The sequence below is a fragment of the Petaurus breviceps genome, unplaced genomic scaffold (assembly GCF_028583685.1).
Source record: "Petaurus breviceps papuanus isolate PSGF00001 unplaced genomic scaffold, PetGlider_PUasm1.0 90825, whole genome shotgun sequence".
Taxonomy (NCBI): Eukaryota; Metazoa; Chordata; class Mammalia; order Diprotodontia; family Petauridae; genus Petaurus; species Petaurus breviceps.
Window position 1 is genome coordinate 4,528,943 of NW_027187353.1, and position 15,006 is coordinate 4,543,948.

General features: G+C 46.7%; 1 protein-coding gene across 3 annotated transcripts in view; it reads left to right on the plus strand.

Annotated features, from left to right (window-relative positions):
• UBL7 (ubiquitin like 7) overlaps window positions 1-14,478 on the plus strand; it is a 20,597-nt gene extending 6,119 nt beyond the window's left edge. For all 3 annotated transcript variants that reach the window (XM_069071180.1, XM_069071178.1, XM_069071179.1), the window contains exons 5-11: window positions 221-305; window positions 3,007-3,064; window positions 9,225-9,358; window positions 9,625-9,674; window positions 10,004-10,171; window positions 10,865-10,987; window positions 14,233-14,478. In XM_069071180.1, coding sequence (XP_068927281.1) covers window positions 221-305; window positions 3,007-3,064; window positions 9,225-9,358; window positions 9,625-9,674; window positions 10,004-10,171; window positions 10,865-10,987; window positions 14,233-14,370 — 756 coding nt within the window. In that variant the 3' untranslated portion in view covers window positions 14,371-14,478. The remainder of the gene's footprint in view (window positions 1-220; window positions 306-3,006; window positions 3,065-9,224; window positions 9,359-9,624; window positions 9,675-10,003; window positions 10,172-10,864; window positions 10,988-14,232) is intronic.
• Window positions 14,479-15,006: the final 528 nt, after the last annotated feature.

Sequence of the window (15,006 nt, forward strand, 5' to 3'; positions counted from 1 at the left end):
GGGGGGGGGGGGGGGGGGGGGAGGTGTTAAGTGTCTGAGGCCAGAACCGAACTCGGGTCCTCCTGACTCAGGAGTGGAGTTTTACTCACTGTGCCACCTAGCTGCCCCAATAACCACTTTTAAAAGGCAGGATTGCTAAGAGGCTGCTCTCGTGCAAGGTGGTGGTGTTCGGTGATTGTTTTTGGATCTCAGCACTTAGCTTTCTTCTTTTCTTTGACAGGTCTTTAAGATGCTGGGGAATAAAGAGTCTCTGGATCAGATCATTGTAGCCACCCCAGGCCTCAGCAACGATCCCATTGCACTGGGTAAGTGCTTAAAAAACCTGAAATGCTTGGGAGAATTGTTAGAGGGTTTTTTTTTTTAAATCTTTATTGACTCTTTATCATGGGACCAGAGTAGGTAGAGAGGAACTTAGAGTCGGGAAGGTATGGGTTCATGTGCTATATCAGACATGTACTGTGTGATCACAAGCACGAGTCGTTGGGACTTTCTGAGCCTCAATGTCCTCATTTCTCCCTTGGTGCTATGATCAGCATTGTCATCATGGCAGAAGTCATGGTTGGAAATCTTTTCTCATCTTCAGCTTCTCTCCAGCAGGTGACCTCACGTCCTACTTTATTGAATAACTAGGATCTGTCAGCATTTGGTGATCTTGCTGTCTTCCCCCAAGCATGTCTCAAAACTACTTTGTCTAATGTCCTCTCCTGTCCCTGTGTCCAGAGGATCAGGTGACGTTCCTACCTGCCAAGGCTAACCACCTACTTCCCTGCCCTGTGCTCTCCATTCCACCCTCTCCAGGCTCCTTCTCTGCCTTGTTTCATTGATGATGGTCCCCATTGTTTATATTAACTTTCATATTCCTTTCTTAGAAACCCACTGAGGTCTCTCCTTACAAAAGAAAGCAAGACTGCTTTCCCTTGACCTCTCTGTCTCTGGAGCTTGTGTTTTCTCTTTCTCTGCAGTCAGTTAACAGGCATTTATATGAGGAGTAACAGGCACTTCTGCCCCTTATTCCTCATTACCTGCTCCTCTGCAGTTGGGTGTTAACTGGTTCCCATTACTCTCCTAAAATGTTCTCTGCAAGGTCACCATGACCATTTGCTAAATACAGGGAGTTTTTTGCAGTCCTTATCCTTCTTGATTTTTCTCTTTTATTTGACACTCAGCAGCCCTTTCCTTCTTGGTATTATCTCTTCTTTGTCTTCTGTGAGATTGTTTTCTTCCGGCATTATTTTCTTCTCATCTCTCTCTTTCTCTCATTTTTTAGTTACGCTATCTTTAATTTTTATTGCTTTTTTTTATAACCCTCATTTTCAAATATATTGCTCCCCATTTCCCTGTCCAAAGAGCCTTGTAATAGAAAAAAAAAACAATCAAAAAGCTTTTAAACCATCAAAATCAGTGCAATGAGAATAAGAAGAAAACCTGTTTATTGGAAGAGAATATCTAAATATTTCTGATCAAGGTCTGATATCCAAGATACATAGGGAAATAGCACAAATATATGACCAAGAATCATTCACCATTGGACAAGTAATCAAAGGATATTAACATAGGTCTCAAAAGATAAATTCCAACTTATTAGCAACCATATGAAAAAAATGCTCCAAATCACTAAGTGAAATGCACATGAAAACAAGTGTAAGGTTGTACCCAGCAAACTGGTAAAGATGACACAAGGGGGCAGTAGTGCTATTGGTGGGGCTATGGGAAGATCATGTTCTTGCAGAGAAGATCTTTTGTGGTCTGGGTTAGACTGTCTTCCATGGTGAAGTTCTCTGATTCTCTGGAGCTTGTTATGGGCTCAGGTTATTAGAGGAGGAGAGAGCCCAGAATCAGACATGGACATTGTGGCGACATGACTCGGCTTGGTTACATCACAGTCTTTGCAGCACTCAGCACAAGGCCTTGCACAGAGTGCCCAAAGTTTGTTTCTTGGGGTTGTTTTTTTTTTTTTATATTTCTTTTTTTCCCCCAATAGCAAGTAAAAACAATTTTTAGCATTTGTTTTAAAAAATTTTGAGTTCCATATTCTTTCCCTCCATCTTTCCCCTCCCCCTACGTCTGTCCCTCCAGATAATAAGCGATTTGATATAGGTTACATGTGGTGCCCAGTGTTTATTGCCTTGAACTTAGCTTGAAAGCAGCTTCCTGACCTGGGTCAGGGGGAAATGGAGTCACAGATCCCTTCTGGAACCATTTCTTGAAGTACATGTTAGACTTGTTTTGGGCTGTTTCTGTATGTGGCAGTCCATTTCCAGCTCACATGCTTTTACATAAGGTGGTCCCCATGTGATGGCAATGCCCCCCTTCCCTCTCCCCTTAGAGCCTGTCACTTCCTGTAAGGTTTATAGGCCATCTCCTATAAGAGGAGTTTCTTGAATCTCCCAGCTGTTAGTGGTGCCCTCCTCTCCTTCCACTAATCACTGACCATTTATTTACTCTGTTTACTTATCTGTGAGCATGTTGTGTCTCCCCATAGAGTGAAGTCTTCTTGAAGGTAGGGCTGTCTTATTGTTGTGTCTATGACCCAGTGCCTAGCACAGTGCTGGGTCATAGTAGGTGTGTACTAAGTGTTGGTTGATTGGGTTTGTCAGAGAGGAGAGGAAGGATGGTCTGTGTCGAGGAGCCTGGAATGGAAAGGCCTCATAGACAGAGGCTGACCTTGTGGGCTTTCCCTCAGTGTCACTGCATCCTGGGCCATCACAGTTGTCCTGAATTTGTCCTTGCCCTGGACGTCAAAGATGTCATTGGTCCTCTTTGAAGACCAAGGACTAACAACAATAGCGGCTACTCCTCTAGGCAGTTTTTTAGGCCCAGTAGGCACTTAAGGACTCTTGAATTGAATAGCACTGCTTACCTCCAAGTTCTTTCTCTAGGATGTTGGGGAGCCCTTTACCCCTAGAACTCTCTGAGGAACAGAGCCCATGAGAGCCCTGCAGTCTCTTCCTCTTCATGGTCTGGATTAGGCCCTTACTTTCTGATTATTTTCTGGGTCTCTTACAGGGGTGCTTCAGGATAAGGACCTCTTCTCGGTCTTCGCTGATCCCAGCATGCTGGATACGTAAGTGTGGTATGGCATGTGGTTCATCCAGCCAGGCACTCACCACGAGTCCATTCCCTTCCATAGAGCTGAGTAGAGAAAGGGCTGAAAACACGATTGTACTTCCAGGCACAAGTGGATGAGAAGAGTGTAAGATTTAGAGGTGGAAGGGGCTAGAGAACATCAGTCCTTTTGTGGTTGCCACTGAACAGGGTCTTCAGAAAAATCATAGAAGCTAGTTGATGCTGAGAGCTTGTTTCTGGGAAGGCCTTGTAGGTTAATTGGGAACGGTCAAGGAGGCAGGAGGCAGGGGCAGCAAGGGAAGGGGTGCTAGGATAGACTCTCCATGACAGTGAAGTGGCAGAGGGGACAGAGCCCTGGGCTTGGAGTCAGGAAGACCTGCATTAAAATCCCTTCTCAGACACTCACTAGCTGTGTGACCCTGGGCAAGTCACTTAACTTTGGTCTGCCTTAGTTTCCTCATCTGTGAAGTGAATAATAGCATCTACTTCCCAGAGCTCTTGTGAGGGACATGCTTAGCACATCACTGGCACTGTATAAATGCTAGCTATTGTTGCTGGCACTATTGCTGCCTGTAGGACAGACGCCTTCACACTCTAAGTCCTGAGTCCCCTCCAAGTGAACTGACCCCCATAGCAGGAGGGTAGAGGGGAAGGGAAAAGACGCACACTGCTTTGGATGTCTGTAGGCCTCTTTGGGCGTGATGATGCTTGGGTCACAGCAGGAGAGGGAGTCCGGGGGTCGTGGCCCCCAGAGCCATTGTTACTGAGCTGTTTTCTGGGGTGGGCAGGACTTCTGATTGGGGGGCTTATTACTTGGCTATCAGTGAGATCACAGGCAGGGAGACGCCGTCATCCAGGAAGCTGGGAGTTTCTAGCCTTGCGTGTGCCGAAGGGAAGAGTTTCCAAGCATTGGCAGGGTGGAACTCCCCCGGATGGAGTCCGGGGCCGGAGAGGAAGCAACTTGTTGCACAGGGCTTGGCACGCGGCCAGCACTTCATAAATGCTGCTTGTTGACTAGTTGTTAAAAAAAGTCAGAGAAAGGGGTTTGAGGGCTTTTCCCCCAGGCTGCATGAAATGCCCGTTTTAGCTGGTTGCACAGTTTTGATAGAGTGTTGGGCCTGAGTTCAGATCGAGCCTCAGAACACGTTAAGTCTCTGTTGGCCTTAGTTTTTTTAGCTGTGAAATGGGCACAGTGGTAGCACCTTTCTCTCCAGGTGGTTCTGAGATGTTGCAGTATTTGTAAAGTGCGAGGCACAAGCCTGGCACATAGCAAGTGCCATACAAACGTTCATTCCTTTGCCTTCCCATTTTATAGATGAGGAGACTGAGGTCTGGGTCAGGTTAATGGCTGTCTTTTTCAAGTGCTATAGACTCTTTCTGCCCCGGTTAGCATTATATATACTGGCTTGTGGTGACTAAGCAGCTACAAGCAGTTTAAGTCAGGGGTTTGGGGTGGAACTGAGACCACCCATGACCACCAGAGGCTGAGTGGGCGACCCTGATTTGGCATTGTCTGTCCCAGCCTCGTTGTGATGGTCTGCGACTGCCAGAGGTTCCTCCTGCCAGGGGCTCTGGGCTGGGCCAGGCCGAGGTGTCAGGCTAGCAGGCAGCAAATGCTTGGCCGTCCATGTCCTGATCGTCTTGTTAGGCAGATCTGTTAGCAGAGGCTTAATTAATCAACACACGTCATGTTTGCCTGTTAATGCACTTCTGTGCCAGGCACTGTGGGGGAGATACAGAGAAGTACAAGGCAGCCCCTGCCCCCCGTGTTTGAAGGCAGATGCTTCCCTTGGCTGGGCAGCTCCTGTTTGGAGGTGCGTGTCACATGATAAGCAGAAAGTGCTCGAAGAGGTCAGAGGGGGAGAAGAAGGGGCATCTTGAGCTGGAGCTTGGAGGCTGAGTAGGGTTTAGAGGAGCAGGAGGGTAGACTCTTCCAGGTACGGGGAACTGACTGCACAAAAGCTGTCTCTAGAGCGTTTTGGAAATAGTGCAGAAGACACCCAGTTCAGACATCAATGGGAGGGAGGAGTTCTTAGGAAAAGGAGAAAAACACCAGGCAAGTGCCCTAGTCTCCTGCCTTTGGTGCAAGGGGAGAAAATGCCATTGCATCCTGTCAGACCTTCTGCCTCCTGGAAAAGGAGAAGCACCGTCCCATGGAGCTCCAGGCTTCTTTCTGGGGAAAAAGGAAGGCCATTCCACCAAGGCTCCAGCCTGGTCCCATTGTGGGTCCTGAGGATTCTACCCACAGGCCAAACCCTTAGAGACAGTGAACAGCTTCCTAAACCTGATGATTGACACTCTCCATCCCAGTGAATCTGACTCTCTGTCATCATTCAAACCCATTTTCTGTCCCTGCTGACCGTCTGTTATTCCCATCTCCCTTGTTCACCCTCCGGTGTCATTCTCTAAAGCTGCCCATCCTTTCTGCTGTGCTCTCTGGAATGCTTGCTTTGTAGGCAGCAAACTTGATTTCATCTGAAATCTTTCCCATCCTTTCCATCTTCTGGTTCTCACTGACACCTGGTGCCTCCTGGCTGACTTTTTTGCATGGCTGCATTTCCACTCATTTCCCCCAGACTTATTGGTCAAGGTGGGGGAGTTTGACTACTCTCTGCTCCCCAGTGACACTTACGGGTTCTCTCTCTGCAGCTGTCACTCAGGAACCATTCCTTCTCTGAAATTCACTCATTTCCTTTCTAACATCAATCAGATTTCTAGTAGTAGTCTACCAGACCTCCAGGAGATTTACTGTCCTTTCTCAGTGAGGACAGTGCCTGGCCCATGATATTTTTCCCTTCCTCAACTCTTGCTCTTTGGACATGCATTTGATACTCCCCCAGACACCCTGTCCTCACAGTCACTCACCTTACTCATTTCCCATGACCTTTTCTTCTTCCCTACCACAGTGACACCAGAGATGGTCATGTCTTTGATCTTGCCATCACCCACAAATGCACACGTGAATCTTGAAATTCCCTCACTTGGTCACAGTCTGTTGTGATTATACCGCTCCCTCCCAGCCCCAAACCCTACTCTTCATCCTCGCTGTGCCCTCCCATCTCTTAAAACCTCCTGTCTTTCCAAGGCCGTCACCCCGAACTAGCTACACTCTTCTTGCTTCTCCATAGAGACAGACCATTTTTTTTAAAATGCTTTATTAACTTCTGATTTACATCGTTCGTTTCTGCCAGATTTTGAGTTACAAATTTTCTCCCCGTTTTTCCCCCACCCATCCCCCCAAAACAGCAGTCCCACAGGATATCCCCACCTCTGATCTGCTCTCTCCCATATTTTCTCCCATCCCCGTTTCAACTTTTCCAGTAGGGCATGGTGGATCTCTATATTTCCCAATTACATGTAAAACAATATTGATAATAGTATATATATATTTAAACATTTGATTTTAAAACTTTGAATTCCAGATTCATTCCCTTCCTCCCTTCTCACCCACCCTTACTGGGAAGATAAGCAGTTCAGTATAGGTTGTACATGTGCGGCTAATGCAAAACAATAACATAGCAGATATATTGTAAAAGACTGACTATATTTCCCTCCCTCCTATCCCACATCCCACTTGTTCTATTCTCTACTTTGATCCTGTCCCTTTTCAAAAGTGGGTGCTTCCAACTTCCCTCCCCCCCAGCCTGCCCTCCCTTCCATCATCCCCCCTCACATCCCCTCCCCCCCTATTCTCCTGGAGGGTGAGATCCCCTATTTAGTGTGTATTTCCCTCCCTCCTCAAGCCAGATTCAATAGGAATAAGGTTGACAATTCCTTTTTGCCTTCCTATTCTTCCCCTCCATTGTAACCATTTTCCCTTGCCTCTTCTGTATGAGATAGTTGCCCCACTTGAGACAGACCATTTTGTAAGCTAGTTAACTCTTGGTCTTGCCTTTCCAAGCTCAGTCTTGAATTACTCCCACCATCCGCTGCTTTGCTCTCACATGTGTGCTGCTGCATGAATCTGGAGAAAATAGGAAAATGTACTGACTGGGTCTGCTACAGATTTGTTTCATAACAGCGGCTCTTCTAAACCTTTTCATTCCCTCCTCAAGCCTCCCATGGTTTCCCCTCCTCTCACCTTTTGAGCTAACAACCTTGCCTTATTTTACTGAAAAAATTAAGACCATTTGCTAATTGCTCCCTCTTCTCTGCTCCTTACCTCACATCACTCATGTCTTCTGCCATCCTGTCTCACATGAAGAGGTGACCTTTCTCTTTACCAAGGAAAACTCCCGCTCCTTCTTGTCTTCTCAGTGGATTTCCCCTCCATCATCCCTGCCCTTTCACTTCAGGCTCTCCTTGTCTGCTGATTTCTCTTGTCTCCCCCATCCTCAATAAGCCCTCACCTGATCCCTTGGACCCCCCTAACTGTTGTCCCATATCTCCTCTTTCTTTTGTGGCTAGACTCCTCCAGAAGATTGCCTGCACCGGGTGCCTCCACCTCTCTTCTTCTTGCTCTTTTTTTAACTATAGTCTGGCTTCTGAACTCATTCAACCAAAAATACCCTCTCCAAAGTTACTGGTGACCTCTTCAAAGCTTTCCACATCTCCCAGCCTGTTCCCAGTCTGCTTCCTTGACCCCTCTGCAGTTTCTGATACTGCCAGCCATCCTCTTACTGGATATAACTTACTCTTAACATCCTCTGTACTGGCTTCTCTCTGGGTTTCTGGGTTCTTCTACCTGTCTGACAGCTGTCATCTCTCCCTTCCCTCCTGTCTCACATGAAGAGGTGGCCTTTCTCTTTATCAAGGAAAACTCCTGCTACATACATGATCCCTCCCACTCCTTTTGTGGGCATCTCACCAGCCTCTGTCCTGGGTCCTCTTGTCTTTATATATTATTTTACTTGGTGGTCTTACCAGCTTTCGTCAGTTATCTCTGTAGTGATGATTCTGAAATCTGTTTATCCAGCCCTTACCTCTCTCTCTTAATGTTCATTCCCACATATCCAACCCCCTTGTAGATATCTCAAACTTAATGTCCAGTAGACATCTTAAACTTAACATGTCCCAAACTGAACACGTCATCTTTTGCCCTGACTCCCAGATTTCCCTGAACTGTCCTCCCAGTCACGCAGAAGACAACTTTGATATCTTCCTCAACTCCTCATTTGACCTTACATCCTACATCTACTCTCTTGCCAAGTCCTATTGATATTTTTCTTCATACCATCTTTTGCATATACCCCCTTCTCTCCTCTGATACTGCCACCCCCTTAGTGCAGCCTCTCATCTTCTCCCACCTGGACTGTGATAACAACCTGCTGGTTGGTCTCCCCACTTCAAGTGTTTGCCTACTCCAAGCCAACTTTCACTCACGTGTCAAGTTGATCTTCCTAAAGAGCAGGGCTGACCATGTGGTTTCCCTCCAATTCAGTAAATGTTGGCTCTTTCTCATAGGATCAGATGTAAACTCCTCTGTTTGGTATTCAAAGCCCTTCATACTCTCTACCTCCCAACCTTTCCAGTCTTCTCACACCTTGTTGTGAACTCTGGGATCCAGGGACACCAGTCTTCTTGCTGTTCCTGATAAGATGCCTCATTTCTGTAGTCTGGACATTTCCTTTAGCTGTCCACTGGACCTGGAATGCTATCCCTCCACATGGCTGCCTCTTGGCTTCCTTCAGGTCTCAGTCAAAATCTCACTGTATGCAAGAAGGTGAGCACTTCCCGATTATCCTTAACGTTAGTGCCTTCCCTCTCTTGAATCTTTCCGCTTTATCCTGTAATTGCTCGTTTGTGTCTGACTGTTTGCCTGTGGTCTCTCCCATAGGACAGAGATCTGTGGAGCAGGGACTGTCTTTAGCGTTTCTTTGTAATCTCTAGTGCCCAACCCAGTGCCTGGCACATAGCAGGTGTGACTGGTGAATGTGTGGCTGACTGACAGAAGTCTCCTTCAGTATTGGTGCCTTCTGTGGTGAGGTGCGGTTCAGGGAAGTTTCATGCTGTGTTTTGTTCTAATAGAAGACTCTTCCATTGTAGTGGAGGGAGAGGGAGGATGACAAGTGGGTGAAGGGGTTCTTGCCTGGGCACAGGCACTACCTGATCTTTGGCCAAGGACTTGAGCCACTTATCTGCTGGAGCTTTGCTCCTCCCCCCCACCCCCCCTTTCTGCCGCTAGGTCTCCTGAGTGTTTCTTGGTATCCTTACCCCAGGCTGGTCCCAGCTCACCCTGCTCTAGTCAATGCCATCATCCTGGTTCTGCACTCAGTGGCGGGCAGCACTCCTCTCCCGGTGGCAGAGGCATCCTCACGAAGCCTGCCTTCTAGTTCCTACAGGGACATGCCAGGTGAGCAAGCTGCGTTTTGGGAAATCAGAAGCCTTACAGTTAATGGTGCAGGGACTGCCATCCCTCAGGGGTTCTGTATGTTGCTGGGGACGGGGGAGCAGTTGTTGGGAACACTCAGCTTGAGTCAGTGAAATGCATCTGTCTTGTAATTTTCCAGAGACAGAGAATGAAGTATACATTTGTTAGAGAGTAACTTAAAATGAATTTTGGATCTGAGTCTGTGGCTCTCTGCTGTTCTTACTGAAATCTGTTCTCCCCTGGACCAGGTGGCTTCTTGTTTGAAGGACTTTCTGATGATGAAGACGACTTTCATCCAGTAAGTTCTCTCCACTACCTGCTGTTAGGTACAGTAACATGTTCCGGGAGAAAGCCCTTCACAGAGGGGTGGGGTTCCCTTTGAGCTCCCCAGATGAGTGTTGGTTCTTTTATTGTCACTGTACTATGGCTCATCTGGTCCATTTCCTTTTCCTGGTTTCAGCACAGTGCATTCTATTGCCTTTGTGCCTAAGGAGACCTTTGGAGCTGCTTTTGGACTCGGGGCTATCTCTTGTGGCTTTTGCCGTCATGGGGATCTCCCCCAAAAGTTTCATGTGGCATAAATTATACTTGCCCAGTTCACCCACAGGCCCTTCTTTTCTTTGCCAGAGCACAAGGTCCACACCCTCCAGCAGCACGTCTAGCTCACGACCAGCATCTCTGGGGTACAGTGGAGCAGCTGGCCCTCGGCCCATCACGCAGAGCGAGCTGGCCACAGCCTTGGCCCTGGCCAGCACCCCAGAGAGCAGCTCTCACACGCCTACCCCTGGCACCCAGGTAACGGCAGGAGGGCAGGCCCCAAGGAAAGTGGAGCTCTCCTGTTGTGGGACATTTTCCTTTGCTGATGCCAGTAGCCAGGCTCTCCACCAAGGTTTCATAACCAGCACGTTGTTCCTGCTGCTCACACATGAGCCCTGCTCTAGCGCCTGAGAATCTAAAAAAAAAAAATCACACTCCCAGGATGCCCCTGTGCTTTTCTCCAGCTTGTTAAAATGGAGTTAAGGAATCCTGGAGTTGGAAGGGACCTCTGCTTTTGGGATCCCTTCTGTGTAGTCTTTGACAGATAGTTACATAGCCTTTGAATACTGCAGGTGACAGCTCCTTACTGTTCATGCAGCCTGTCCCGTGGTTGGCCAGCTCCTACAAAACCTTGTGTACCTAGAGCTGCTTAGTACGGAGCCTCTTCTTAGTTGCTTTCTCCTCACTGAGAAGGGAAGTGATTAGCTCCAGGTGGGAATCAGCACCCAGGAGGACACACAGGCATGGGGAGGACTGCTTGGGCAGAGGGATTGGGAGAAGCTTTGTCACCCTAGTGCTGAGCCCTCTGGGCTGCTTGGCTTTTGATCAGAGAGCCACCTGTTGGGTGGCAGGGGGAAAATGAAGTAGATAACAGTCTTAGGGGGGTTGGGGAGGAAGGAGATGAACTTTGAAATTCTACAGGGGGGCCATTGACAACTGATTTACTTCTAGGGCCACTCCTCAGGCACCTCACCAATGTCCAGCAGTGTCCAGTCAGGTACCCCCATTACTAATGATCTCTTCAGCCAGGCCCTCCAGCATGCCCTGCAGGCCTCAGGTCAGCCAAACCTCCAGGTGAGTCCCACAGCTCTGGCGAGCTGTCAGGGGGTGCATCTCTCATGGATGCTCAGAGTGGGAGAGGAGCTTAGAGACAATCCAGGCAAAGCCTTAGCTAATGCACAGGTTTCCTCTGCTGCATCTTCAGCCTCATTCACTTTCAGAGCATCCCAGAACCTGAAGTTCTTTCTTGCTTTGAGCTGGAATTTACCTCATTCTAGCTCCTATTTCTTGGTTTTTTAGTTTTGCCCTCTGGGATCACACATAATAAATCTAATCTCTTTTTCACCTTTTTCACTGATCCCTTTTTCAGCTTTTCATGTATTTAAGTTTCCATTAAGTCTTTTCTTCTTTGGGGTAAATATCTCTTGATTCTTTTAGCTGTTCCTGTTATGTCATGTTTCTTAATCCCTTTATTATCGAGGTTATCCTAGTCCAGATGTGCTCATCCCAGTGTGACCCATAATCCTTTTCCATAGCCTGCTTGGTGGATATGTCCCTAGGGTACTGTTGCCTCTCTTGTTCAGGATACCATAGTATCCTTGACACTGTGCAGCCCACGATCATTTTGCTTTTTTTGCCAGTCAAAATATGCTCTTCCTTCGCACTACATTTTAAAGAGAGACTTGAGCACATCTGTGTTTAATCCATGTAATTATGCGGTCATCAGCTTTCGCTTTTGTCCATAATAAGATCATATGAGATTGTCAAATGCTGGGCTGAAATTTAAGTAGATGACATCCACAGAGGCATTCCCTTTATTTCCCAAGTCTAGTCACTAGCAAAAAAGGAGATGAAGTTAGTGTGCCATGATTGTTCTTGGTGACCTTCTGATGGTTCCTTGTGATCATGAAGAAACCACTCTCTTTCCCTTTTGAAACTTGGGCAGTAGGTCCTTTTTCTCCTTTTTTTCTATCACTTGCCCTGATGTCTATGATCCTTAAAGATTACCAGCAGTCAGAGGTCATGTGATCTCACCTGGAAGTTCTTCAGACCAAGAGGCATGAGTTTGGTTAGAGCAGCTCCATGTTCTCTTGCTGGCTTTGATTTTAATTCCTTCTTAAAAGTTTTTTAATTGCTATCTTTTGATTTTTTTTTAGTATCTGCCTTTTTCAATACATCCCTCCCCTCTCCTCCCAGAGAGCATCCCTTACAATAAAGAATAAAAAAGATGAAAAAATAGTTCAACAAAACTAACTCATCAGAACAGTTTACCATGATGTGCAACATTGTGCCCCCCAGCTGCGCGGCTTTGCAGAGAGGCCAGGTGTGTGAGGAGATGTTCCTGCCTCTGCATTGGACCCAGGCCTGGAAAGTCTAGTTTTGCAACATTCAGTTTTTATTATTGAATTGTTAGGTTGTTATTGAGTTGTTGTTCTCTCCATTTCTGCTGCTGCGGTCACTGAAGAATTGTTTTGTCATTGTTTTCCTGCTTCTACTTTTTGCAGTTCACTTCTTAGCCATATTTGTTCAACATTTTTTTTTTTGGAGGGGGGAAGGCAAGGCAGTTGGGGTTAAGTGACTTGCCCAAGGTCACGTGGCTAGTAAGCGTCAAGTGTCTGAGGCTGGATTTGAACTCAGGTCCTCCTGACTCCAGGGCTGGTGCTCTATTCACTTCGCCATCTCACCACCCCATTGTTCAACACTTTTCACCTAAAGAGTATTTCTTTTGACAAAAGGTGGAATCAGAATAGGCATTGAGTAACTGCTTTCTTTTTGTTGTTGATTAATATAAATCATCCACTTAAAGCAATAGGCTTGGCGTGGTCTTATTACCCTTCCTATAGATTTAAAATAAAATGAAACCAACTGCCAGGCATATACCCCAATAAAGGTGCGTGCTTATGCGTGCGTATGTGTGCATGTGTGTACTATGTGCATGTGCACATGTATGTGTGCATGTGTGTACTGTGCATGTACACATATGTGTGCATGTGTGAGCACTGCCAGCCCCCCACCCCTTCCCAAAAGTCATGGTAGTACTTTCTGTGGTAGCAGAAAACTGGAAATGAAGTAGATGCCCATTGATTTGGGGAATGGTGAATACTACGTACAAGGAATATTATTGGACCATGAGAAGTGATAAGCTTGGATTCAGAGAAGCCCGGGCAGACGTACTTGTATTGATGCAGAGCGGAGTCGGATGAGCCAGGACAGGGCCCACAGTGGCCATAGCAGTGTAAACCATCAGAGTTGAATGTTGTCCTTTGTGTTTGTCTCCTCTCCTAGGGCGTAAGCTTGAGGGTGTGGAGCGTTTTGCTTTTGTCTTTGCATCTCCAGTCCCGTGCGTACTGCCTGGCACATTGGAGGTGTTGAATAAGTGCTTACTGGTTAAGCTGTTTCTCAGTAATATGCCCCTACTTCCATTTTCAGAGATAATTTCCTTTTAAAATCTGACTTTGGACTTACCTAAGATGTCTTCTCAGTCTTCATTGGGATCATTTGCATTTTCATCATTAGAAATTCATTCTTGAGAAGCCTCCATATTCTCTTTTAGATTTTTTTTTTTGCTCTTTGGAGGGGTTATTGAAGGTAGGGATATTGGGGTTAAGTGACTTGCCCAGGATTACATGGCTAGTTTTGTGTTAAGTGTATGAGGCTGGATTTGAACTCAGGTTCGCCTGACTCCAGGGCCGATGCTGTATTTACTGCACTACCTAGCCGCCCCTGGACTTTTTTGAAAACCATGAAATCCTAATTGTTTTTTCTTTGAATTTTTAAAAAATCTGTTTCAATTCTAGAGAACATATTGATTGCTGACATTTCTGGCCCTGGTTGTTGTGAATTCTTAACATGTCTTTGTTTCTTTTGTGATTCCCATTGATTTCACCAACTTTGTTGGTTAGAATTAAGTCTAGAGCATCTGTCATATTACTTCCTCTTCCTTTCAGGAGATTAGTTTGTCAGCAAGGAGCATAAATAGTTTGCCAAAATCTCAGATTTTAGCAAAATATGATTTCCAATGGATAGCTAGATTGTTGAAAAGCCCTCTTGGCATCTGGAATGTCTTCCTCTCACATCTTCTTTTTGTTTTTCCGAGTCTGATTCCAGTGGCCATCCCTTTGCTAAGCCTTCTTCTTAAATTCTTCTTCTTAGGTCCATACCACATTATCGTTTCTGTTAAAGCTTTGCTGTGTTTTCTCATCAGCTCTTTGCAGGCAGGAGTAGCACCATCACATTTTTTTATCTTCATGCTTAAGTGCAGTCTTGCTTAATAAAAGTCACCTTGTTTACAGTGGTTAATTAATCTTGTTTTCCGACAGAGCCAGTGGCAGCCCCAGCTACAGCAGCTCCGAGACATGGGCATCCATGATGACGAGCTGAGCCTCCGAGCCCTCCAGGCGACTGGGGGGGACATCCAGGCAGCCCTGGAGCTCATCTTCGCTGGAGGGGCCCCTTGACCCCTGTCAGAGGTTGTGGTGCATGGGCCAGTTGGGATGCTGTGAAGATAAGATGGCTGTAAAGGTCTTGGGACCAACAGATTTCCCCAATACACTTTTATGTGGAAACTGCTTGCATGTTGTGATGTCTCCCTAGTCAGAGTGGGGGATGTGACAGGAAACAGGAGTGACCTGTCTGGTCCTGCTTCCCTCAGTAGGTAATAGGATGTTTGCATTGGTTCTGGAGAGTTTAGGACTCGAGCCCCCACAGCATCATGGGCCCGTTCTGTGGGCCTGAGGAGTCCAGCTCTACAGAGCCCACTCTTTGTTTATGGGGAGGGGATTGCTCTGGAGGTGTTCAGGGCTGAAGTGTCTGAGGCATCTCTCCCCCAAGAGGAGACCTGGCCCTGGACCCAGCAGTGGGGGGGGCAAGGATTCCCCTTACTTAACAGAGAATTTTTTTTTTTTAATTCTGTAACTAGTTGAAAATCTCATAGTTGTGAGTTCCCTGTTTACCCTGTGAAATTAGCACAGGATCATAACTTGGAGGTGTTCTAGGTCAATTCATGAGTTGCCTGTGGGCCTGCAGGGAGAGAAGATTGGAGTAGGACCTCCCTTTCCCACAGAGGGTTCAGAATTGTTGCTCCCCCATTGCTT